This window comes from Mus caroli, unplaced genomic scaffold (genome assembly GCF_978045245.1).
Source record: "Mus caroli unplaced genomic scaffold, Mus_caroli_1 scaffold_7, whole genome shotgun sequence".
Classification (NCBI taxonomy): Eukaryota; Metazoa; Chordata; class Mammalia; order Rodentia; family Muridae; genus Mus; species Mus caroli.
Genome location: NW_028227262.1, coordinates 26366979 through 26394100, shown reverse-complemented (window position 1 = coordinate 26394100; position 27122 = coordinate 26366979). Strand labels below are relative to the sequence as shown.

Genomic DNA, 27122 nt, shown 5'->3' with positions numbered 1-27122 from the left:
ATCAGACATGCAAGCACATCCTTACACTACCAGCAGCATAGGGAGTTTGCAGTCAGCCTGGCCAACCTGGGCAACCCTAACTCAAACAAAGGAGAGGAGGAAGCAGGGAGGGGTGGACATAGGGGAAGAGAGGGAAACGAGTAATGATTCAAATAGAGAAGAATGCCAGAGAGAGAGAGAGAGAGAGAGAGAGAGACTGACAGACAGACAGACAGACAGACAGAGAGACAGAGACAGAGTCGAGTGAGATTAGGGGGAGCATGCTGGGGTAGGGGTGGAGGGTAGTTAAACAGGAACCCGAGGCAGAAAGGCAAGCTGAGCCCGGCAGTGAGAGGGAAAGTGGACTGATGGAAGGAGGACAGATGTGGCCTTGGGCCGGCCCTGGCCCTCCGAGGGACCAGTGAGCTCCCTCTCCAGTGTGGTCATAACCTTTGGAATGAGGGTGTGAGTGACTGCAAATTCCCATCTCCCTTCTCATTCCAGCCTTATTGTAACACTGCTTTCTACACCCTTCTCTCTCTCTCTCTCTCTCCCTCCCTCCCTCCCTGTCTGCCTCCCTCCCTCTTTGCTCTCTCCCCCTTTCATTGTTTTAGAATAGGCCAAATGTGAAGTCTTTCCAAGGGTGTGGCTGTGTTCATCTTATTCTCCAGCCCAAGTAGAACAGCAGAGAAGCGTGAGAAGGACAGGCACACTCAGCAGCCAGGGGCCACGGGCGGACAGATCGCAGCGCTGTAGACAGTGAGTTGTTTACAAAACTATATACATCGAGAATGTCTGTGTGTGCATGTGTGTGCTAAAGGGTGGAGAATGTCCCTGACTTAGAATTGAGCCCTCTCCCAGTTATGTGGGGAACTCAAAGGTGAAGGAACACCAAGAGGGGCAGATGATATTGGAAAACACACAGATACACCAAAGATAGCTTAGATAGTAGGAGTGAAAGAGGCTATGGGGCAGGGCCAAGGATGCCTTAATTAGAATACCAAAAATCCTCCCTCCTTGTTACATGCCTGCCTTCCAAGCTACACGGTGGATTGAGAAGAGTAGGGTGGGGGTGGGGTGGCAGGAGTGGAGGGTGGGAGAAGTGAAGTGAGTCCAGGAGTTCAAGACCAGCCTGGGTAGCATAATTAAATAACTCAAATTTAAAAAGACATTTTCTGTAGAACGATGGTCGTGACAGTCAGAGGGACATGAATGTCGGATGAGAGATAAGGAAGGGTTTGAGCTGTACAAAGAAAACAAGGCTTCCGGAGCGAAAAAGGGAGGGGGGGTGCAAGCCATCTTTCCCCAGACGTGAGATGTTGCTATCTCTCGACATCATGGTCTCTGCTTCTCCCCCATCCTCCACCCCTCTCCTAGAAATGCTGTTCTTGGGGCAGAAGGCCTTGCTGCTTGTCTTGGCAGTCAGCATCCCCTCTGGTGAGTTTTTCTGTCTTGACTCTTCTTTCCCTAACACATCATATTCTTGGTTCTCCATGCCCATGGGGTTATCTATGGGTTAGATGGGGGTGGGGCTGAGAGTGAAGGGGCGTGGCATTGGGCTATGGGTTAGATGGGAGGTTGAGACTGAAGGGGCGTGGCAAGAGATGTCTTGTGTTGACACAAAGGTGAGAGTTTGCAAGTGGTGAGAGCTAGCCTTGAACTTAAGGGTGGTTAAGATGATGTGAAATTATAATACAAGCACTTATTAATCCCTAGAAGAGAGTTGCATATTGATATATGACTCAGCAAATACCGAAGGAACAAGAAGTTACATACACCTACAGAGACCACCATACAGGAAACTGGATCCCCTTAAGCCCCTTGAGGGAAAGGCCACCTAACACTTGCTCCCGCAGACACACAAAGATTTACATACATGATGGAAGTATATGCTACATGTATGCACAAAAGGAGTGCAGTCTTCGCAGGTGGCATAGAATCCAGCTCAAGGATTGGCTATAGAAAGCAATCTTGGATGCTGAAGAAACGCTCCTCTTTCTGCCAGATACAATCCCACAATTGGCTTGCCCAATGGTGCAGCTGATTCAGGGGCTGTGGGCCAGGGCAGGTCACGCTAAAGAGCCTGCCGGGTTCCTCTGTGTCCCTTCTTGGGAATGAGATCAAGAGGGGGACCTGAGTCAGAGCAGAGCAACAGTGGGTTTTGTGCTCGATAACTTGTCTTTGTTGCGTGGTTTCTAATGCTTGGTTAGTTTTGTGCATAGCCTCGTGTTCTTGTGTGGAAATATATAGGGACAAAGACAAATCACAAAGATAATATGCAACAATATCTCCATTGTATTCTGGTTCATCTCATAAAAGTGTTGTGGTGGAGAAAGCTGGAGTTATATCCATTTTCTTTCTTTTTGACAGACTGGCTACCCCTAGGGGTCAGTGGTCAACGAGGAGGTAGGTGAAGTCTTCCTTATGGGTTCAATTGGGGTTCTTGCCAGGATTACATAAAACAGTACTGAGAATCTGTTTTAGGGCCAGGCAAGATGACACATGCCTGAATCCCAGCACTTAGGGAGTGGAGGCAAGCAGATGGAGTTCGGGGCCAGCCGGGGATTCATGAGACACAAACAGACAAGAATCCATTCTAGAGCCGGTTGTAGTGGCCCATGCTAGTAGGATTTGCTGACAGAGGCAGGGAGATCATGGTTTTGAGGCCAGCCTGGGCTATACACATTTTGCTAGGTGGTGGTGGCACATGCCTTTAATCCCAACACTCAGAAAGCACAGGCAGGAGGATCTCTGAGTTCAAGGCTGGCCTGGTCTACAGAGTGAGTTCCAAGACAGCCAGGGCTACACAGAGAAACCCTGTCTCAAAATACAATCAAACCAACCAACCAAACAAATCTGTTCTAGAACAGAGAGCTACACTGCCAAGGTGTGAAACGTGGAATCAACTTCAGTAGTACCCACAATCCCCTTCAGTAGTACCCACAATCCCATCATCCATTCATAAACCTGGTCTCCTTTTTCAGTCTCACTGAAACATCTGTGCTAAGATGCTTTCTATGCCAGCCTCTTCCTTTTGCTCTCCTCTGCACATTTTTTTTTACCCCATTCAAGACAACACAAATCAATCCTTATAGGAAACATTATTACTATATTATTATCTGCGATCTTTTTTTGTTTGTTCATTTGGAGATTTTTTTGGTTTTGGAGACAGGGTCTCTCTGCATAGCCCTGGCTGCATTGGAACTTACTCTGTAGACCAGGCCGGCTTCAAACTCAGAGATCTACCTGCCTCTGCCTCCCAAGTGCTGGGATTAAAGGTGTGTCCTACCATGCCTGTTTTATTATCTGCAATCTTGAAAACTGAACCCAGGTCTTTAAACATTAGGCAAGAGCCTTACAACTGAGCTACATCCCCTATACCTCTTTCTTTCCTTACTGACCAAGTAATTCTGCTATATTTTTTATTACATTTTGTGATACCAAGAATTGCACCACAGAAATGCTAGGAGAATGCTCTACCACTGACTGCACATTCGGCCTCCAGAAAACACTGTTCTACCATATAACAGCAGAAAACTCGGATGCAATGACAGGGTGGACAGTGATCCCAGGCTTCTCTCCCCCCCCCTTTTTAGAATTTCTCTGTGTAGCTCTGACTGTCCTAGAACTCATTTTGTAAACCAGGCTGGCCTCGAACTCATAGAGATCCAGCTGCCTCTGCCTCCCAAGTGCTGGGATTAAAGGTGTGCACCTTCACAGCTATCTTATCTCTCTATATATTTGTAAAATATTTATTTATTTGTTATATATAAGTACACTGTAACTGTCTTCAGATATACCAGAAGAGGGCATCAGCTCTTATTACAGAGCCACCATGTGGTTGCTGGGATTTGAACTCAGGACCTCTGGAAGAGCAGCCAGTGCTCTTAACCACTGAGCCATCTCTCCAGCCCTTGTCTCTATATTTTAAACTTTTGTACCAGTACATACAGCAATAAATACATATTAGGACCATATGTAAAACAGAAACATTATATGATGATATATGCTTGCAAAGCCCAGTGCATTCTGATAGACCGATCTTCATTCATTTTTAAAATGCCAGTTGAGCCAGGCAGTGGTGGTGCACACCTTTAGTCCCAACACTCGGGAGCCAGAGGCAGGTGGATTGCTGAATCTGAGGCCAGCCTGGTCTATCAAGTGAGTTCCAGTACAGCCAGGGTTACACAGAGAAACCCTGTCTTGAAAGGCAAAAACAAAACACAAAGCTGGGTGGTGGTGACCCACGCGTATAATCCCAGCACTCAGGAGGGCAAAGGTAGGTGGATCTTTGAGTCCCCAGCTATCTTGGTCTATATAAGGAGTTCCAATCCAAGACCAAGATTATGCAGTGAGACATAAAAGAAAAGAAAAAAGGAACAAAAAGCCTTTCCCTTTTCTTTTACTATTATACTCTGATCTGAGTGTCTGAGCCCACAGATTTTAGCGGTAATAAAAGCTGAACTGACGCCATTAGCTGGCTTCTCTGACCTGGTTAGGGTCGGGCCCTGGGCTGTGACTTTCCAGCAGAGTTCTAGAGCAACTGTCCTGATATTCCTTTTCAGTGACTTTTCAGCCCTAAGGGGACATTTAGATGGCTGTTCATAAAACGTTCTTCAAACTGTGATTGCTCCAGACACTGGGGAGCCAGCCCTGCAGTCTCACCGCCAGCCATCACACACTCCCAACTGCCTCACCGTGACCTCACTGCTTTTCTGTGTGTGGTTAGACTGGAATGTGGCCTAGCCTCTTGAGGCTGGATCCAGAAAGATTGAGGTCCACCCTGAGGAAGGCCAACCTCGGCTTCACGGCCACTACTTTGATGCAGTCAGTGACTTTTCAAATAGTCCCTGGGAATGGATAGACATGGACCGAGTCTGGTAATTCAGGTCAGCCTCTAAGAGTTATGGGGAGTTCAAGGACAGCCTGAGATCTATGCGTTCTCGGGGGGGGGGGGACGGGGGGTGTGTGTATGTGTCTCTGAAGCTTTCTTCTGGCCTTCTTGGCATCGGGCACACATGTGGTGCACAGTCACACATGCCCATAAAACACTCATACAAATGTAAAGTACAGTAACCCTTTCTCGTTACAAACTTTTTATTTTTGCATTTATTTATTTTGTGTTTATGAATGCTTTGTCTTGAGTGAATGTCTGGGCACCAAGGGTATGCCTCAGGCCCACAGAGGTCAAAACAAAACAAAACAAGAATAAAAACAAAAAACAAAACAAACAAACAAAAACCAATGATCCTCTGGAACTGAAGTACAAATGGTTGTGAGCTAGCATGGGTGTGCTGAGAACTGCGCACAGGTCCTCCGCCAAAACCAAGTGCTCTAAACTGCTGAGCACTTATCTCTCCATCATGGAATTCTTGGACATAAAATGGGGAATAACCAATATAAGCCCCTAAGCTACAAGTGGAATTTTAGGTTTCTTGCCTGCTTTTCCTTCCTTCCTTCCTTCCTTCCTTCCTTCCTTCCTTCCTTCCTTCCTTCCTTCCTTCCTTCCTTCCTTCCTCCTTCCTTCCTCCCTCCCTCCCTCCCTCCCTCCCTCCCTCCCTCCCTCCCTCCCTCCCTCCCCCTTCCTTCCTTCCTTCTTCCTCTCTCCTCTCTCTCCCTCTTTCTCTTCCACCTTCCTTCCCTCCTCTCTCTTTCTCTCTCTCTCTCCCTCTCCCTCTCTCCCTCCCTCCCTCCCCCCTCCCTCTTATACAGTGTATCTCATAAGCTGACTCTGAACTTCTGATCTTCCCGCCTACACCACCCAAGTGTTGAGTTTTCAGGCATGAGCCCCACAAGGGCCAGGTGGAGATAGATGTAGAACTCCTTACTTCCAGAGTTCAGTGCTGGCTCCCAAGGAGGACCTCAGACTGCGCTGAGGCTTCAGATGGCTTTGTCATAGCCAAAGTTTACATCTGAAAAATGACTCTGGTTCTGAGATGGGCTGTGTCAGCTCTAGCTTCTTTAAGCACGTTTGTTTGTTTGTTTGTTTGTTTGTTTGTTTGTTTTAATTACTTTCAGGAGTCCTGTAACCTTTTGCCTTTCTAAAACATTCTGAGGCCAGGCTTAGTGGCACATACCTGTGATAGCAGCAGCACAAGCAGGAAGATCTTTGCAAGTTCTAGGCCAGCCTGCCTAGTCTAGTGAGTGAGTTCCTGGATGGCTAGAGCTACATAGAGCCACCCTATCTCAAAAACAAGAAAACAAATCCAATTAACCAGCCAAAAAGCATTCTAGAAGATGGGTGACAGTTTTTGGGGTTTTTTACTATGCAATCCTTGGGTGAGTGTCACAATGTCTGGCTTAGTAAACATTTTCTAAAGAAACCATTACTAAAGCGGGGTGGGTGGGGGTGGAAATCTGATTTAGAATCGGAAGCTCGAGAAAATGAGAAAAAGAAGAAAGAGGCCAAGACAAATGAAATGAATTTGCTGCCCTCTAGTGGGGGAAAGTGGGTCTACAGCTACAAGTGGAATATTTCCTAAATAAAGTATTTTAAATATCATTATTGCCTCCTATATACAAAGGAGCTGAGTACATTAATCTGAATACTTGATTACAGTAATTATATCACTTTGTGTATATCAAAAGATCACATTGTACACCTTAACGTGTATAATAAAAATATACACTTTTTGAGCCAGACACATTAGAATATACACATCAGCACGTTAGAAGCCGTGCTTAGCATGTGTAAAGCTCTGGGACACTTATAATCCCAGCATCTGGCAGACTAAGGCAGGAGGATTTTGAGTTTCAGGTGAGCTTGGGCTTCCAAGTAAGACCCTGTCTAAAACTAAAAGTGAGACAGGCCTCACCCGGCCAGATCAGCGCCAGGGTAGCGGGAGCGCAGGGTTGCCTGACACCCGCCAGCTACCCACGACCCCCGCCACAGGATTTTGGGACTGCTGGTGAGTGGAACACAGCTTCTGCTCCAATCCAATTGCGCGGGACCTGAGACTGCATTAGTTAGGGAAGCAGAAACTGGCCTGAGTAGGGCCACAGGCCTCACCCAGCCGGATCAGCGCCAGGGTAGCGGGAGCGCAGGGTTGCCTGACACCCACCAGCTACCCACGACCCCCGCCGCAGGATTTTGGGACTGCTGGTGAGTGGAACACAGCTTCTGCTCCAGTCCAATCACGCGGGACCTGAGACTGCTCTGGTTGGGGAGAGAGAAATCCGGCCTACATAGGGCCACAACCCTCTTCCGGTCAGAAAAGCACCTGAGCAGCTGGGGCGCAGGGTCTGCTGACACTCGCCAACTGCCCACAACACCCGCCACAGGATCTTAAGACTTCTGGTGAGTGGAGCACAGCTTCTGCTCCAATCCAATTGCGCGGGACCTGAGACTGCATTAGTTAGGGAAGCAGAAACTGGCCTGAGTAGGGCCACAGGCCTCACCCGGCCGGATCAGCGCCAGGGTAGCGGGAGCGCAGGGTTGCCTGACACCCTCCAGCTACCCACGACCCCCGCTGCAGGATTTTGGGACTGCTGGTGAGTGGAACACAGCTTCTGCTCCAGTCCAATCACGCGGGACCTGAGACTGCTCTGGTTGGGGAGAGAGAAATCCGGCCTACATAGGGCCACAACCCTCTTCCGGTCAGAAAAGCACCTGAGCAGCTGGGGCGCAGGGTCTGCTGACACTCGCCAACCGCCCACAACACCCGCCACAGGATCTTAAGACTTCTGGTGAGTGGAGCACAGCTTCTGCTCCAATCCAATTGCGCGGGACCTGAGACTGCATTAGTTAGGGAAGCAGAAACTGGCCTGAGTAGGGCCACAGGCCTCACCCGGCCGGATCAGCGCCAGGGTAGCGGGAGCGCAGGGTTGCCTGACACCCTCCAGCTACCCACGACCCCCGCCGCAGGATTTTGGGACTGCTGGTGAGTGGAACACAGCTTCTGCTCCAATCCAATTGCGCGGGACCTGAGACTGCATTAGTTAGGGAAGCAGAAACTGGCCTGAGTAGGGCCACAGGCCTCACCCAGCCGGATCAGCGCCAGGGTAGCGGGAGCGCAGGGTTGCCTGACACCCGCCAGCTACCCACGACCCCCGCCGCAGGATTTTGGGACTGCTGGTGAGTGGAACACAGCTTCTGCTCCAGTCCAATCACGCGGGACCTGAGACTGCTCTGGTTGGGGAGAGAGAAATCCGGCCTACATAGGGCCACAACCCTCTTCCGGTCAGAAAAGCACCGGGGCAGCTGGGGCGCAGGGTCGGCTGACACTCACCAGCTACCCACAACACCCACCACAGGATCTTAAGACTTCTGGAGAGTGGAACACAGCTTCTGCTCCAATCCAATTGCACGCGGGACCAGAGACTGCATTAGTTAGGGAAGCAGAAAAACGGCCTGAGTAGGACCACAGGCCTCTTCCGGCTGGACCAGCACCGGGGTACCTTCAGCTACCCACGACCCCCGCCGCAGGATTTAGAGACTGCTGGTGAGTGGAACACAGCTTCTGCTCCAATCTTTAAATAGTGACAACGATAACAACTAACCCCAGAGATTACCAGATGGCGAAAGGTAAACGTAATAATCTTACTAACAGAAACCAAGACCACTCACCATCATCAGAATCCAGCACCCCCACTCCACCCAGTCCAGGGCACCCCAACACACCGGAAAAGCTAGACACGGATTTAAAAGCATATCTCCTGATGATGATAGAGGACTTCAAGAAGGACGTTAATAACACACTTAAAGAAATGCAGGAGAACACTGCTAAAAAGGAAGAAGACAATAAAGAGGAAGCACAAAAATCCCTTAAAGAATTGCAGGAGAACACTGCTAAAGAGTTACAAATCCTTAAAGAAAAACATGATAACATAATCAAACAGGTAGAAGTCCTTACAGAAAAACAGGAAAACACATCCAAACAGATGATGGAAATGAACAAAACCATACTAGACCTAAAAAGGGAAGTAGACACAATAAAGAAAACCCAAAATGAGGCAACACTGGAGATAGAAACCCTAGGAAAGAAATCTGGAACCATAGATACGAGCATCAGCAACAGAATACAAGAGATGGAAGAGAGAATCTCAGGTGCAGAAGATTCCATAGAGAACATCGGCACAACAATCAAGGAAAATGTAAAATGCAAAAAGATCCTAACTCAAAACATCCAAGAAATACAGGACATAATGAGAAGACCAAACCTACGGATAATAGGAGTGGATGAGAATGAAGATTTTCAACTCAAAGGACCAGCAAACATCTTCAACAAAATTATAGAAGAAAACTTCCCAAATCTAAAGAAAGAGATGCCCATGAACATACAAGAAGCCTACAGAACTCCAAATAGACTGGATCAGAAAAGAAATACCTCCCGACACATAATAATCAGAGCAACAAATGCTCTAAATAAAGATAGAATACTAAAAGCAGTAAGAGAAAAAGGCCAAGTAACATATAAAGGCAAGCCTATCAGAATTACACCAGATTTTTCACCAGAGACTATGAAAGCCAGAAGATCCTGGACAGATGTTATACAGACACTAAAAGAACACAAATTCCAGCCCAGGCTACTATACCCAGCCAAACTCTCAATTAACATAGATGGAGAAACCAAAGTATTCCACGACAAAACCAAATTCACACATTATCTCTCCACGAATCCAGCCCTTCAAAGGATAATAACAGAAAAAAACCATTACAAGGACAGGAACCACGCCCTAGAAACAACAAGAAGGTAATCCCTCAACAAACCTAAAAGAAGACAGCCACAAGAACAAAATGCCAACTTTAACATCAAAAATAACAGGAAACACCAATTTCTTTTCCTTAATATCTCTTAATATCAATGGACTCAACTCCCCGATAAAAAGACATAGACTAACAAACTGGCTACACAAACAAGACCCAACATTTTGCTGCTTACAGGAAACTCATCTCAGAGAAAAGGATAGACACTACCTCAGAATGAAAGGCTGGAAAACAATTCTCCAAGCAAATGGCATGAAGAAACAAGCTGGAGTAGCCATTCTAATATCTGATAAGATTGACTTCCAACCCAAAGTCATTAAAAAAGACAGGGAGGGACACTTCATACTCATCAAAGGTAAAATCCTCCAAGAGGAACTATCAATCCTGAATATCTATGCTCCAAATACAAAGGCAGCCACATTCATTAAAGAAACTTTAGTAAATCTCAAAGCACACATTGCACCTCATACAATAATAGTGGGAGACTTCAACACACCACTTTCACCAATGGACAGATCATGGAAACAGAAACTAAACAGGGACACAGTGAAACTAAGAGAAATTATGAATCAAATGGATCTGGCAGATATCTACAGAACATTCTATCCTAAAACAAAAGGATATACCTTCTTCTCAGCACCTCATGGTACCTTCTCCAAAATTGACCACATAATTGGTCACAAAACAGGCCTCAACAGATATAAAAATATTGAAATTGTCCCATGCATCCTATCAGATCACCATGGACTAAGGCTGATCTTCAATAACAAAATAAATAATAGAAAGCCAACCTTCACGTGGAAACTGAACAACACTCTTCTCAATGATACCTTGGTCAAGGAAGGAATAAAGAAAGAAATTAAGGACTTTTTAGAGTTCAATGAAAATGAAGCCACAACATACCCAAACTTATGGGACGCAATGAAAGCATTTTTAAGAGGAAAACTCATAGCTCTGAGTGCCTCCAAAAGGAAACTAGAGAGAGCACACATTAGCAGCTTGACAACACACCTAAAAGCACTAGAACAAAAGGAAGCAAATTCACCCAAGAGGAGTAGACGGCAGGAAATAATCAAACTCAGGGGTGAAATCAACCAAGTGGAAACAAGAAAAACTATTCAAAGAATCAACCAATCAAGGAGCTGGTTCTTTGAGAAAATCAACAAGATAGATAAACCCTTAGCCAGACTCACTAGAGGGCACAGGGAAAGCATCCTAATTAACAAAATCAGAAATGAAAAAGGAGACATAACAACAGATCCTGAAGACATCCAAAACACCATCAGATCCTTCTACCAAAGGCTATACTCAACAAAACTGGAGAACCTGGACGAAATGGAGAAGTTCCTAGACAGATACCAGGTACCAAAGTTGAATCAAGATCAGGTTAATGATCTAAACAGCCCTATATCCCCCAAAGAAATTGAAGCAGTCATTAATAGTCTCCCAACTAAAAAAAGCCCAGGACCAGATGGGTTTACTGCAGAGTTCTATCAGACCTTCAAAGAAGATCTAATCCCAGTTCTTCACAAACTATTCCACAAAATAGAAACAGAAGGTACTCTACCCAACTCATTCTATGAAGCCACAATTACTCTGATACCTAAACCACAAAAAGACCCAACAAAGATAGAAAACTTCAGACCAATATCCCTTATGAATATTGATGCAAAAATCCTCAATAAAGTTCTTGCTAACCGAATCCAAGAACACATCAAAACAATCATCCATCCTGACCAAGTAGGTTTCATCCCAGGGATGCAGGGATGGTTCAATATACGGAAATCCATCAACGTAATCCAGTATATAAACAAACTCAAAGACAAAAACCACATGGTCATCTCGTTAGATGCGGAAAAAGCGTTTGACAAGATCCAACACCCATTCATGATAAAAGTCTTGGAAAGATCAGGAATTCAAGGCCCATACCTAAACATGATAAAAGCAATCTACAGCAAACCAGTAGCCAACATCAAAGTAAATGGTGAGAAGCTTGAAGCAATCCCTCTAAAATCAGGGACTAGACAAGGCTGTCCACTTTCTCCATACCTATTCAACATAGTACTTGAAGTCCTAGCCAGAGCAATTCGACAACAAAAGGAGATCAAAGGGATACAAATTGGAAAAGATGAAGTCAAAATATCACTTTTTGCAGATGATATGATAGTATATATAAGTGACCCTAAAAATTCCACCAGAGAACTCCTAAGCCTGATAAACAGCTTCGGTGAAGTAGCTGGATATAAAATTAACTCAAACAAATCAATGGCCTTTCTCTACACAAAGAATAAACAGGCTGAGAAAGAAATTAGGGAAACAACACCCTTCTCAATAGTCACAAATAATATAAAATATCTTGGCGTGACTCTAACTAAGGAAGTGAAAGATCTGTATAATAAAAACTTCAAGTCTCTGAAGAAAGAAATTCTAGAAGATCTCAGAAGATGGAAAGATCTCCCATGCTCATGGATTGGCAGGATCAACATTGTAAAAATGGCTATCTTGCCAAAAGCAATCTACAGATTCAATGCAATCCCCATCAAAATTCCAAATCAATTCTTCAACGAATTAGAAAGTGCAATCTGCAAATTCATCTGGAATAACAAAAAACCTAGGATAGCAAAAACTCTTCTCAAGGATAAAAGAACCTCTGGTGGAATCACCATGCCGGACCTAAAGCTCTACTACAGAGCAATTGTGATAAAAACTGCATGGTACTGGTATAGTGACAGACAAATAGACCAATGGAATAGAATTGAAGACCCAGAAATGAACCCACACACCTATGGTCACTTGATCTTCGACAAGGGAGCTAAAAACATCCAGTGGAAGAAAGACAGCATTTTCAACAAATGGTGCTGGCACAACTGGTTGTTAACATGTAGAAGAATGCGAATCGATCCATTCCTATCTCCTTGTACTAAGGTCAAGTCTAAGTGGATCAAGGAACTTCACATAAAACCAGAGACACTGAAACTTATAGAGGAGAAAGTGGGGAAAAGCCTTGAAGATATGGGCACAGGGGAAAAATTCCTGAATAGAACAGTAATGGCTTGTGCTGTAAGATCGAGAATTGACAAGTGGGACCTCATGAAACTACAAAGCTTCTGCAAGGCTAAAGACACCATCAATAAGACAAAAAAACCACCAACAGATTGGGAAAGGATCTTCACCTATCCTAAATCAGATAAGGGACTAATATCCAATATATATAAAGAACTCAAGAAGGTGGACTCCAGAAAGTCAAATAACCCCATTTAAAAAATGGGGCTCAGAACTGAACAAAGAATTCTCACCTGAGGAATACCGAATGGCAGAGAAGCACCTGAAAAAATGTTCAACATCCTTAATCATCAGGGAAATGCAAATCAAAACAACCCTGAGATTCCACCTCACACCAGTCAGAATGGCTAAGATCAAAAATTCAGGTGACAGCAGATGCTGGCGAGGATGTGGAGAAAGAGGAACACTCCTCCATTGTTGGTGGGATTGCAAGCTTGTACAACCACTCTGGAAATCAGTCTGGCGGTTCCTCAGAAAATTGGACATAGTACTACCGGAGGATCCAGCAATACCTCTCCTGGGCATATATCCAGAAGATGTCCCAACCGGTAAAAAGGACACATGCTCCACTATGTTCATAGCAGCCCTATTTATAATAGCCAGAAGCTGGAAAGAACCCAGATGTCCCTCAACAGAGGAATGGATACAGAAATTATGGTACATTTACACAATGGAGTACTACTCAGCTATTAAAAAGAATGAATTTATGAAATTCCTAGCCAAATGGATGGACCTGGAGGGCATCATCTTGAGTGAAGTAACACAATCACAAAAGAACTCACACAATATGTATTCATTGATAAGTGGATATTAGCCCAAAACTTAGGATACCCAAGATATAAGATACAATTTGCTAAACGCATGAAACTCAAGAAGAATGAAGACCAAAGTGTGGACACTGTGCACCTTCTTAGAATTGGGAACAAAACACCCAGGGAAGGAGCTACAGAGACAAAGTTCGTAGCTGTGATGAAAGGATGGACCATTTAGAGACTGCTGTATCCAGGGATCCGTCCCATAATCAGCTTCTAAACGCTGACACCATTGCATACACTAGCAAGATCTTGCTGAAAGGACCCAAATATAGCTGTCTCTTGTGAGACGATGCCGGGGCCTAGCAAACACAGGAGTGGATGTTCACAGTCAGCTATTGGATGTATCACAGGGCTCCCAATGGAGAAGCTAGAGAAAGTACCCAAGGAGCTAAAGGGATCTGCAACCCTATTGTTGGAACAACATGATGTACTAACCGGAACCCTGGAGCTCTTGTCTCTAGCTGCATATGTATCGAAAGATGGCCTAGTCGGCCATCAATGGAAAGAGAGGCCCATTGGACTTGCAAACTTTATATGCCCCAATATAGGGGAATGCCAGGGCCAAAAGAATGGGAATGGGTGGGTAGGGAAGTGGGGGGCGCTATGGGGGACTTTTGGGATAGTATTGGAAATGTAATTGAGGAAATTATGTAATAAAAATATATAAAAAAAAAAAAAAAAAAAAAAAAAAAAAAAACTAAAAGTGAGTACAATGCCACTGATATTTTGCTTTAAGTAGATACCTCAGGGCTGGAACTGTAGCCCACCTGGTAAGGTGCTTACCAAATCTGCCAAGCCCTAGGTTCGATCCCCAACACCACACAACCAGGTGTGGGGCTCATGCTTACTATCTCAGCATTTGGAGTCAGAGACTAGGATTAGGAGGTCAAGGGCATTCTCTGGTACATAATGAGTTGCAGACCAGCCTGGAGTACCTGACACCCTGCCTCAAAAAAAGAAAAAAAATTTTTTTGTAAAAAATGTCACCAATTACTTAGTCATTTAGAGATATTTGTGTTTAATGGTTTAACTTATTTTTTCATTTCATTTTACTTCTTTACTTGTTTATGTATTTGATGATAAATCACTTTATTCAGAGACTTGAAGTGTATTCCAGACTTGAAGAAAAGGCTGAAGTGGCCAACAGGATTCTGTGCAGTGGAGCTTAGCAAGGCAAATCTCCCTGGCTGGGCAGCACTAAAAGCCCATTTCAGTTTTGATAGGCAGGCAAAGAAAAGCAGCCACGGGGCCTTTAGAGCTGAGCACTGGGTGCTGTGCTCATTAGAAGTGGAAGGGTGGGGTGCCCAGAAAATCTGTTCTATTTTTCAGATGATGTGCCTGAGACATTCACAGACGACCCTAGTAAGTCAGCCTGCTTCGAGGTGTTTACCTACTACCACTGGGGATGGAAAGGGTTGAGGGTGACGTCTGTCCAGAGAGGAGGTCACACAGCACCCTTGTGGCCACCATCAGCCCAAACATACCCATCCTTGCTGTCCCCTCTGTTTCTCTCAGGGATAGTCCCTGCGGCTGGTTTGCCTGAGTCCACCTGTCTTTACCCCTGCCCTCTCTCCTTTAGCTAATCAGCCCCATGTCCTGTGGCTCTGACCCTAACTCTTCACCTGTCCTGTTTTGTGTCTCTGCAGATCTGGTGAACGATCCCTCTACAGACGATACAGGTGACGTTTACTAAAGTTTTTAAGAAGCAGCATGATCTTGGAATAGTGACGATATTTATTCCAGCTCCTGGGTTAATCCTGTATTCCTAGCTCTGGAAAGACATGGTTGTGGGATCAGAGGCTAGCAGTGATGTCACAAAGAGAAAGAAGCTTGCTAGTAATCTGAAAGCAGGAAGCAGGGCTGACAAGGTGGCTCAGCATGGAAAGGTGCTTGCTACCACGCCCAAGGAACTTAATTTGACATTGGTAGAGGGAGAGAACAGACGTCCCAAACTTGTCCTCTGACCTCCATGTTCATGTGTTGTAACATGTGCATGCACATCTGTGTACATGTGGGCAAGCACATACACAGAATAAACAAATGAATGTAAAATAAAATAAAAAGAGAGAACAGTGTGCATGAATAGCTAAAATTAGAGGTGTACAGGGCTGGACAGATGGCTCAGTAGTTAAGAACACTGGCTGTCCTTCCAGAGGACCCAGGTTCAATTCCAGCACAGCTCACAACCATCTGTAGCTCTAGTTCCAGGGAAACTGATACCTTCACATAGACATGTGTGTGAGCAAACCATCAATGCATATTTTAAAAAGAGACCTGTACGTTAAAGATAAGTATGGTATTTTTTTTCGGGGGGGGGGGCGCGTTTTCGAGACAGGGTTTCTCTGTCTAGCCCTGGCTGTCCTGGAACTCACTCTATAGACCAGGCTGGCCTCAAATTTAGAAATCCACCTGCCTCTGCCTCCCAAGTGCTGGGATTAAAGGTGTGTGCCACCACTGCACAGCAAATATGTTTAAGAGCAGTAATATTCATTCAAAAATGTTCCCAATTACTCTAAATAATCCCCTTCCCCTGGGCGTATACCTTGACCCGCCCTGATATCCCATGCTCCCTCACACTGCTCCACCTTTCCCTTGCAATTCAAGGCCCTTCTCACACCCTACTGTTTTGTGCCTTTTCAGCTCTGGCTGATATCACACCTTCCACAGATGACCTAGGTGAGTTCAGATCCGGGATCCCAGGGCTACCAGGGCCACTCTGGGCTTCTCCCAAAGCCCGTACGGAAGGCAAGGCAGCTGCTGGAGTATCTGAAACAGATCTACAGTTTGTATAATACACTTTTCCAGTCATTTATTTGTAATCCATGGCAGTTTTGAACCCTGGCAAGCAGGAATTGTGCAGTTTGACATACAAAACACCGAGACGAGATCTGTCAATGTTTCCAATACTCACTGGTTAAAGGCAAGATTTAAAAGTGCAAAGCAGAGTGAAGGGCAAAGCAGAGGGTAACATATGGCGGAAACTGGGCTTTTTAGAGAACAAGAATTAGGAAGGAAGGAAAGAAGATAGAGGCTAGACTTCTTGCTGCTGTTCCTAGAGATGGAGATGGACCTCGTGCACATTAGACAAGCGCTCCACATGAACTGCCTTCCTGTTCCTAGGTTGTATTTGGTGGTTATTGCTTTTTGTTTTGTTTTGAGAAAGGATGTTCCTCTATAGCCCTGGCTGGCCTGAAGCTCACCCCGTAGACCAGACTAACTTCAGATTCACAGGGGTCCGCCTGCCTCTACCTCTGTCTCTGCCTCCCGGATGCCGGAATTAAAGGTGTGTGCCATCACACCCAGCTTCCTAGGTTGCTTTTAACAAAGTTTTTGAAAGCCAGCTGCCATGCGTCATAAACTTAGAAGCGAACAAAAGTGAATTTTTTCCACCAGGTATCTTCTGTCCAATAGACAACAGAATCCGTGTGGCTCCACGGCTCCACAAAAAGCGATCTGTCAGTGGGGTTAGCAAAGGGAAGTTGTGGGAGACAGGAAGTGTTCTTGAGTATGCTGCAGGGCTCCACTGACTGGATGTTTTCCTTGAAAGACAAGTGGAAGAGCCAATCACATGGGTAGGAGGGGACTCCCTAAGAGGGAAAGGCAACTGTGAGTGTAAAGGCTTTGGGTGGGAATGGAAGCCTGAGAGGAGGCCTTAGGTAAGGGAGGGTTTTAATCAGTTTTGAGCACGGGGAAGATCGTCCCCCCGACACACACCCCATTTTCATTATCCAGTCCACTTCTGCTCCCGATTTGGGCCAGAAAGCCGAGGGATTTAACCCCAAGCAGGCAGGATCTCAGAAGCAGGAGTCCTAGGAAAGGATGGCCTGAGCAGAGGACACGAAATGGGAGTGAAATGTCAGCAGTGTGGTGACCATGACGACAGCCAGTTCCCAGCCATGCTGGGTGACTGGTGATGCCGTTCAACTGCAGAGTAACTCCAGCTGGTAATGGGTTGTTGAGCTCAGAAAATCTCCCAAGAGGGCCATAACCCACGCAAGATACTGGTTAGTCCTGTGTACTCTGAGCTTCAGGAACGAGGGCGGAATTAGAAACACAGAATTGGGAATTAATCAGCACAGGAATGTGTCTGAAAACACACAGTAGGGGGATGGAGGGATGGCTCAGTGATTGAGAACTCTTACAGAGGGACCTGGGTTCTAGTTTCAGCATGCACATCATGGCTCACAACCATCTCTAACGCCAGTCCACGTTGTGGGGGTGGGAGTACAGTGCCCTCTTCTGGCCTCCTCAGGCACTGCACACATGCGGTATACAGCTAAGCATGCAGGCAGAACAACCCATTCACATAAAATAAAAACAAAGCTTAATATTTTTTTTTTCAAATAAAAAAAAGAAAGAAATCGTGCAGCAGACGTGGTTATCCGGCCTCCCCTTGCTCTTCTTTCTACTAACGGCTCTCCAGGGACGTCCTCCAGAGACTCTCCCAATGCTATGATTCCTTGCTGATTGAACTCCTTCCTGTAAACTAAGCACACATCAGTGTATGCATCAGTCAGTTTGGGCTATGAGCATGGTCCCTTCTATTCTTTACCCCAAACCTCTCACCAAAGAGGCAGTGATTCTGTACCTCGTCTCATAGAGAAGAGACCTTGTCTGGGGGAAAAGCTCTACAGAGCACTCGTCTCCTCTGCTCAGCTCTAGGAGCAAGCAGGTCTTCTGGGCACTAGGCCCTTTGCCTTGTGTTTCTAATAATTTTCACGTACTGCTGAGTATAGTGGTACCTGTGTGTAATCCCAGCCATTTGAGAGGCTCAGGCAGGAAAATCAGGAATTTGACACCAATCTGGGATGCATAGGGAGACCTCCCATATCTTGGGGTGGAAAAACAAAAGGTTCTAGATTTGTTTGGTTTTGTTGAGGCAGGGTCTCATTAGCAGTCCTGGCTGCCCTGGAGCTCTGTACAGACCAAACTGGCCTTGAACTCATAGAGATCCAACTATCTCTGCCTCTGGGCACTGGGGTTAAATTTAGGCACGCGAACCTGTGATTTCTATACACTAATGATACTTTAATTTGACAAATTCCTCAACTTGCAACTAGAGAAAGGTGAAAGCCCGGATTCCATCTCAATTCTTAGGTCTCTTTGTTGTGCAGCTGAAATCAGCCTGATGTGGGACTCCTTCTAGAAGTTACTAAGAGTACTTAAGTCCTTTGTTCCTTATTTCTGAGGATCCTGATTGGCTCCAAGCAGAGTGAACCACATGGTAGTTACACAGTTGATGACTTGTAGAATTGTTAACAACTGGATAAAATTTCTGCTTTCTATCCGCAGCTGGTGACAAAAATGCTACTGCAGGTATGGTTATTATTATTTATGTGTTTACTTATTCATTGTATGTGCATGGGTGTTTTGTCTGAATGTGTGTCTGTGTACTACATGCAGGCAGTACTTTTGGAGACCAGAGGATGGCGTCAGAGTCACTAATGTGGGTGCTATGAACAGGTGTAGAGTCCTGGAATAGCAGCCAGTATTCTTAATTACTAATCCATCTCTCCAGCCCTATGATATTCTCTGTCTCTGTCTCTCACTGTCTCTGTCTCTCACTGTCTCTGTCTCTCACTGTCTCTGTCTCTCACTGTCTCTGTCTCTCTGTCTGTGTCTGTATCTGTCTGTCTGTCTCTCTCTCTGCCAGAGGTATGTGCTGTTCAAGACAGGGTTTCTCTGTCTGTCTGTGTCTCTCTAAGATTTTGTTGTTGTTGTTGGGGTTTTTTTGTTTGTTTGTTTTTTGAGACCAGGTTTCTCTGTGTGGTCCTGGCTGTCCTGGAACTCACTCTGTAGACCAGGCTGGCCTTGAATTCAGAAATTTGCCTGCCTCTGCCTCCTAATTAAAGGCATGTGCCACCACTACTCGGCAAGATTTATTTCTTCTGTACTTTGTGTATATGGGTGTTTTGTCTGCATGTACATCTGTATCCCAGGAGATGCCATCAGATCCCGTGAGACTATGGTTATAGACAGATGTGAGTTGCCCTGTGGGTTCTGGGAATTGAGCTCAGGACCTCAGGAAGAGCAGCCAATGCTGTTAACTGCTGAGCCAGCTCTCCAGCCCCGTGATCATTTGTGTATATATATATATATATATATAGCTTTTCTTCCTATAGAGTCCTTTTGTCTCCTTGTTTTTTGAAGAGTATTGGGCTCTTTACTCCCCCAAATCCTTCTTCTTTCTTTTATAAATGGTCTTCTATCCTGAAAGTCACAGGGAAAAGAAACAGCCACCATTGACTGGTCCCCAAACCACCCTCTCCCTAAGCTTGAATTAGGAAATAAATCAGTTTGCCGCAGACTCCATGTTACCGTGAACATGATGGTTAAGATGGGTTCTTGTAACTTGCTGGTAATTCTGACCTGCAGCTATGGCTGAGAACAGAGCAAGGGAGGTGTACCTGAGAATTCTCATTCTTCAGAATGAGACCATCAGACTTCAGCATCATGTTTCATGCTGATTCCTGAATAGTCCTAGAAAGACTAATTTTTTTCCTAGACGACTGCTCAAAGATTATTTTACCTACTTCTGCTTCCAGGTAGGAAATGACTTAAGTTTCATGTGAGTTAGCTTCCTCGCCATCTGTTTTTGGCAAGCAAGAGAGACATGCCCCAAAATACACTGGTTTTTGCAATGACTACTCCATCTTCCTCCTTCCTATCTCCCTTCACGCAGACCGTTAATCCTTAATGCCTGTGCTATTTCTATTTGGACGTCCCTATTATTTTGTGTTGAGCAGAGTGCCGGGATGAGAAGTTTGCCTGTACAAGACTGTACTCTGTCCATCGGCCAGTCAGACAGTGTGTGCACCAGTCCTGCTTCACCAGGTAAGAGATCCCAGAATGCCCAGAGAGCACCTCCCATGGTGGTAACGCTTGTGTCAGTAACTAATGAATATTCTCCACAGAATGGCAGTCTTTGATGGGACAGAGGTTGTTAGTGTAACCTTTTTAGCCATCCCCAAGGTTCTGCCTAGAGCCTGGAGTCTGGGTTGAAGTATCCACAAAGCAATCTAATAGAGGCCTGTGGAGGTGAGGGCTATAGGAAGAGAGACCTCGAGAGATGCTCTAGCCGACTGAAAACTCTGAAGTGCAAAGCAACAGGCAGGAACTAAGATGTGAAGCGTGCAAAGTGCCACTGAGAAGAGGAGTCTATACTTCCCTTTGTTTTATCGTTGTCATTAAAACCATTTCTATCTCCTACATTCTGCCGAGGGAAAGATTTAAAAACAAAAAATCATATACTTAAGAAAAAAAATCTAGGGGCTAGAGAGGTGGTTCAGCAGTTAAGAACACTGGCTGCTCTTCCAGAGGCCCTAAGTTCAATTCCCAGCAACCACATGGTGGCTCACAACCATCTGTAATGGGATCTGATGCCCTCTTCTGGCATGTAGGTGTCGATGCAGATAGAGCATTCCTACATTTGAAATAAGTACATAAATAAATTTTTTAGAAAAGAAAAATCTAGACAAAGGGAGGACAGTGGAGAATAAGGGATTGAAGAGGTGCCCTGGCTAGACCCTCTCACCACCTTCTCTGTCTCCTTCCTTAACCATGACCTTGGGACTATGGCAGTTTACGGCGCATGTACATCATCAATAATGAGATCTGTTCCCGACTCGTCTGTAAAGAGCATGAGGCTATGAAAGGTAAGGCTGGCTGGCCAGGGGGCAGGGCAATAATGAGAGGTATATAGAGCGTGATGCTGTTGGACCTGAGGTCTGGTTCCTAAGGAGGTGCTGGGCACCCCCCACGAATTCCATCAGCCCCTATCAGAAGCAATACTAAATAAACTAAGTCCTAACTAGGTACCCCTTGATCCCTCCCCGGCCAGACTGCAACCCCCAACTCCCCCACAGTGAGAATTTCCTGAAGCTCAAGGTGTTTTAAAACTTCGGTGTTTAGATGTAAAATGTCTTTTGTGTATAAGGGTTTTGCTCATATGTGTGTATGTACACATATGCATACACCCATGGGGGGGGGTCAGAGGAAGGTATTAGGTATTAAGGACTCTGGAACTGGAGTTACAGATGGTTGTAAGCCACCATGTGGATGCTGGGAACTGAACCTGGGTCCTATGCAAGAGCAGCCTGTGCTCTTAACTCCTGAGCCATCTCTCTAGCCCCTCTCAGGCCGTTTTAAAAGTCATCTTTTGGAAGTTCTGGGGAGGAGCCAAGCCATCGGTACAAATAATAGACTCAATGGCCATATTGATCACGTCATATGCTCTACAAAGAACATATGTTTGGAGACAGTAGAGTTTGAATAGAATCCATAATAAGACAGGTGGGATGTTTAGAGAGTGGCTATCTTATAAACATTCCAACAACTCTGGAAATTCCATCTACATTGCTATTATCAAGCCTCCAAGGTAGAGGGAAGTGGGGAAGATGTTCAAAGAATACTTTTCAAGGCTCCAAAATGTGTGGCTGCAGACCGTGGCACGGTGGGAACAAACATTCTTCTCACCTTCCCCGCGGACAGCCCCGAGCGGCTGCTGTGGTTAGAGTCAACACCACAGACTGGGACATCTTTGACTCAGCCCCCAGCTTTGCTTTGGGTTCCTGAGTAAGAGCTGTAGTTGACTTCGCAGAAGGAAACTCGCTGCTTTTTCCCATTGGCTCTGTGCAAGCCACCTGCGAGGGAAGCACCTTGCCTTTGACTCTGAGTGTTTGGGACTCTAGGCACTTTCAAGTACCTCGGGGGATTTACTGCAGTTAGCTGTTGTAAACAACCAAATGCAGGGTAAGTGACTGGGCTTCACTTTTCTAGTTAGCAGATACACCACCTGAACGGAACCGGGAGCTGGGTACTTCAAGGAAGCTAATTTTGCTCCGGTTGCTTCATTTCAGCCCTCACAGACACGCTGTTAAGCCAGGAATGAATGCTTTCTTACAGAAAGGGAAAATGAGGCTCAGAGAAGGTTAGAGAAGGCTAGACACTTTCTAGAAAGTGACAAGTATCCAGCCAGGGGCAACACTGAGGTCTTCAGCCGCATCTTTTCCTCCTTCATTTTTATTATACCACACTGAATCGTCGTCTTCTCCTTCCCTTAAAACAAAAGCCTTTGTTACTGTCCAGCATCTTCCCATAATGCTCTGCTTTTCCTCTAGATGAGCTTTGCCGTCAGATGGCAGGCCTGCCTCCAAGGCGACTCCGGCGCTCCAACTACTTCCGACTTCCTCCCTGTGAAAATATGAATTTGCAGAGACCCGATGGTCTGTGATCACCAAGGAAGAATGAAGAAAATGTGGATGAAGGAATCGAAAATTCTTTCTCCTCCAACCCCTGCCATCTGTCCCGTAGACATGTATTTTTAAACTAAGCCCTTTGCAATGCCCAGGCTTCCTACCCTACTCTAATTTTCACTGGTGCTGGTAACGTTTGTCTCATTTTGCAGTACTGACAATACATTGTCTATATTGTGGTACGGGTTTGCTGATTTCTGGTGTTGTAGACAAGATGGATAAAGGATGGCCACTTGACTTAGGTACATTCAGCTCCAGCAGTAGAAAGGGGCTGGGGTGTGTGGCTCAGTTGGCAGAAAACTTACCTAATGTGTGAAGTCCTGGGTTTGACGGTATAAAACTGAGCATGGTGGTGCAGGAAGATCAAAACAAAGTTTATCTTTGGCTACACATCAAGTTTGAGGGCAGTATGGGCTATGTGAGACCCTACTCTCAGAAAAGATTTAAAAAAAAAAAACCTTTAGGTTAATATTTTTTTAATGGTGCTATGAATTGATCTCAGAGCCTCGTATATGCTCGTCAATGGTCTATCACTAAGCTACACCCCTATCTCCTAAGTTGATCATTTTAATTATTAAATATGCCAGAGACAGGAGCTTGCCAGAGGCTCGAGCCACAGAGCTTCCTTCGAGAAGTTTCCTAGGTTAACTCCTCATCGTTTACATATCCTTCTGTACTCACTTTCACCATGCTGCGTGGCTTGTCCTAAATTTTGCCCAGTAAGTCTTCATGATGGGAAGGTTGTGGGTGGGGCAGGAGAGATGGCTCAGTGGTTAAGAACACTGGATGTTCTTCCATAGGACCTGAGTTCAGTTCCCAGCCAGCAGCCACATGGTGGCTCACAATCACCCGTAAGTCTAGTTCCAGAGGACCTGAGATATTTTCTGGCATCCATGGGTACTGCCTGCATATGGCACACAGACATACATGTGGGAAACACACATAAAAATAAATCACTTTTTAAAAGGCAAAAAGAAAGCTCACGGGCATTTTTTTTTATTTTTATTTTTTATATTTTCATTTTTTTAATTTGTTGTCTCAGAAGATTTCCCAAGAGAATCAAGACTCACCTGGCAATCCAGAAAGACCCCAAATGCTGTCCCCTGCTAGACTCAGAGTCTGGGGCAGAAATAAGAAAGCTATAACAGGTATGAAACTTGGCCCATAATTTCCAATATAATTCCTTGGGCAAGTTGTTTAATCGGGAATTAGGGGAGGAAAGTAAATCTCATCTCATCCATTCCTGGCAGCCTGAGGACCTGCCCACGCCCACAGAGCAGCCACACACGCTCATGCGACATCATGGCCTTCCGGGGTTTTGTGGAGTCCTGACTTCCTACATGGTCTCTACTTACCTGGTTTGTTTGTAGAGTGTATTGTGCAATGGCTCCTAGAATATACCCTGGCTTGAGGTATAAACAAAAGCACTTCTAGCTGACCCTTAACACATCGGCGGGCGGCTTACCCGACGTTTAACATGACCAGGAGACAGAAACACCATGCCCAGACAGCACACATTCTTCATTGCTGCTGATTTATTTTTTTATTTTATTTCACGTCGTTTCATTTTATTTTATTTGAGATGGGATCTTGCTATGTATCCCTGTCTGACTAGCTTGAAACTCACTAGGCAGAGCAGCCTGGCTTTGGGCAGTCCCCCTGCCTCAGCCCCTGCTGGGATTACAGGTGTGTGCTACCACACCTACCTACAGACCACATGCTTATCCTCACGCTGTAGAGTAAGCTACATAGATAGCTATGTCACCTCAGGTAACGCTTTTCTCTTTTTGGATCCCAGATTAACCTCCTCACCTTTAACACAAGCAAACAGTTTAAATGTTTGTTAGTGTGATGTTTTGATTCAGTGGTTCTCTGGATGTAAACACATTATTTACATTGCTCGAAGCCTAGATATAGATGCAGTTCAAATCACAATAACCGTGTCTGTTTCATCCAAGACGCCCAAAGCAGTCCACAGTTATGCTAGAACTTAGCTAACTAAGAGGCAAAGCCTTGCTATTAAGAAGCAATTCAGTTTACTCAATTACTGAGTATGCAAAACTGATTAGAGAAAAAAGCTTGAAAAAAAACCCTAAGCATGCACCATCCTCCCGAGTTAAATATACTAGGATATATATAAATAGATTAAATGCATATTGCAGACACATTAGGGAAACCTGGGGCTGGAGAGATGACTCAGTGGCCTCAGTGGCTAAGAGCACTGACTGCTCTTCCTAAGGCTCCAGGTTGAAGTCACAGGATCCCAATGGTAGGCAGAGCAGCCTGGCTTTGGGCAGTCCCCCTGCCTCAGCCCCTGCTGGGATTACAGGTGTGTGCTACCACACCTACCTATACCTTCACAGCCATCTGTAACCCCAGTTCTAGGGTTTCCAGCACCCTCTTCAGGCTTCTACATGCACCTGCCACCCACATGACATACAGGCAAACATCTATGCACATAAAATAATAAAACAAATAAAAGCCAGGTTAAGGACACTTCCTCCTCTCTGAGTTCAGTTCCCATCCCCTTACTCCCTCTTCTAGCCTCTACAGGTCCCTGTACACACTTGCCATATAAATAAATAAATAAATAAATAAATAAATAAATAAATAAATAAAATACTTCTTTAAAATAAGACTCTTTTCATAAGGCTTTTAAACACAAAGTAACAATACAGACATTCTGATTTGAACACTGCATACCATTTGTATGTATTGAAATATCATATGTGGGCCAGGGAGATGGCTTAACCAGCAAGGGAATTTGTCACCTAGCCTGAAGACCTGTGTTCAATCCCCAGAGCCCATTTATCAGAAAGAGAGAATTGGCTCTCTCAAGTTCTACCTGACCTCCACTGGGGTGCACATGTGTGCATACACACACACAACCAATAAATAAAGTTTGTAAAGGGAAATATCACATGTGCTTCATAAATGTATATACACTTACTAGATGTTTGGTGGAACCTTTTAAAAGCGGGTTTAAGGAGAGGGCTGTACCGACTGCTTTGGTGCACACTGTACACGGCACATCTGAGTCAATTACGCTGTTACACTCCACAGATGTGTGTAATTCAAAATAATAAAGTGTCAGAATTTAATGTTTAGTCTAGAAGACATTCAAAAATTCACTTTGTTCCTGGGATCTTTGAAATATCTTTAGAGGGGATGGTCTCTTCCAGAGTTCAGCCCACCCCTGACACGTCTATCAGCTCATCCACCCCAGTATTTTGTCTATTGTAAAGTAAGCAGTTAAATAAATACATTTTTTATCAAATTTCTCAGAATAAAGTGGGGTTGGGTTTGGTCTGGTCATTGCTTTGTTTAACTTTTCTTTATTTCATTTGATTAATTTGACACAGCATCTCACTGTGTAGTCTTGCTAGACTGAGACTTGCTGTGTAAGACCAGGCCTTGACCTCAGAGTTCTTTTGAGGTGGGGAGGGGAGATAAGGTCTCATGGCTGCCTCTAGCTTCCAGGATCTGGAATTAATTAATGTGTCACCATGCCCAGGTTTTTGTTCTTCCCGGAGTGGGGAGGGGTGGGGCTCAAAGCTATGCTGATCAAGTCCGGGACACCTCCAGCCCCTGACTTGATCTTTATAATTTTGTTTGTGTTCGCACAAACAAAAACAAAGAAACAAAAACCAACCAAAGAAGTTCTTTGTAGCACTTTGAAAATACAGAGTCCATACTGGTCAAATGTTTCCATTCTCCATGATTCTCTCCTTTACAGCTTTATGGTCACCACATCTACATTCCACAGTTGTTAACTTGTCTGCAAATGTAGCTCCTTTGCTCTTTGGCAGTCTTCTGATTCTTACGTCTCTCTCGTTTTGTTTTTTTTTTTTTTTTCTTTTGTGTGACCAAATGCCTGTGTTTTGTTACTTCTCAGTGTTCTTCTGTTTGCCACATTTTCTGTGTGTGTGCACGCATGACTATGGGATGTATATGTGTAGTGTGCCCACATGCGTGTGTGAAGGCATGCACCCCTGAGCTCATGCAAAGACCACGAGAGGACATAAGAAGCCTTCTCTGTCCTGTTCCACCTGCATCTGGAGCCAGGCTTGGCCGTTCCAACTGTGAGGATCTCACCACATCAAGCATTGTGGTGATAGGATTTGAACTCAGGTCCCCAGTGCAGCAAGGACTCTTAGCACTGAGCCATCACACCAGGTCTCCCTTCCTATTTTGGTGCTGATGAGGATGGAACCATGGTCTTATACATGTTAGGAAAGCACTCCACCTTCTGGCTACATGGCCAGTCTCGAATTCTTTTTTTTTTTTTTTTTGGTTTTTCGAGAC

At 45.1% G+C, this 27122-nt stretch overlaps 1 protein-coding gene across 4 annotated transcripts; it reads left to right on the top strand.

Annotated features, from left to right (window-relative positions):
* The first annotated feature begins 659 nt into the window (after positions 1 to 659).
* Positions 660 to 23728, top strand: Mfap5 (microfibril associated protein 5). 4 transcript variants are annotated; one of them, XM_085839605.1, is made up of 10 exons: positions 660 to 738; positions 1357 to 1416; positions 2350 to 2385; positions 14893 to 14925; positions 15210 to 15242; positions 16204 to 16239; positions 18856 to 18879; positions 20310 to 20397; positions 21145 to 21218; positions 22683 to 23728. In XM_085839605.1, the coding sequence occupies exons 2-10, from the start codon at positions 1359 to 1361 to the stop codon at positions 22793 to 22795; spliced, it is 495 nt and encodes a 164-aa protein (XP_085695731.1). In that variant the 5' UTR covers positions 660 to 738; positions 1357 to 1358; the 3' UTR covers positions 22796 to 23728. The 4 variants fall into 4 exon arrangements, with proteins under 4 accessions (XP_085695731.1, XP_085695732.1, XP_085695733.1 ...); XM_085839606.1 differs by lacking the exon at positions 14893 to 14925; XM_085839607.1 differs by lacking the exon at positions 16204 to 16239.
* The last annotated feature ends 3394 nt before the right edge of the window (positions 23729 to 27122 follow it).

Coding starts and splice junctions, on each gene's coding strand:
- Mfap5 (XM_085839605.1), top strand. CDS start 1,359: ATGCTGTTCTTGGGGCAGAAGGCCTTGCTGCTTGTCTTGGCAGTCAGC. Junction 15,243..16,203: donor TCCCTCTACAGACGATACAG/GTGACGTTTACT, acceptor GTGCCTTTTCAG/CTCTGGCTGATATCACACCT. Junction 16,240..18,855: donor ACCTTCCACAGATGACCTAG/GTGAGTTCAGAT, acceptor TTCTATCCGCAG/CTGGTGACAAAAATGCTACT.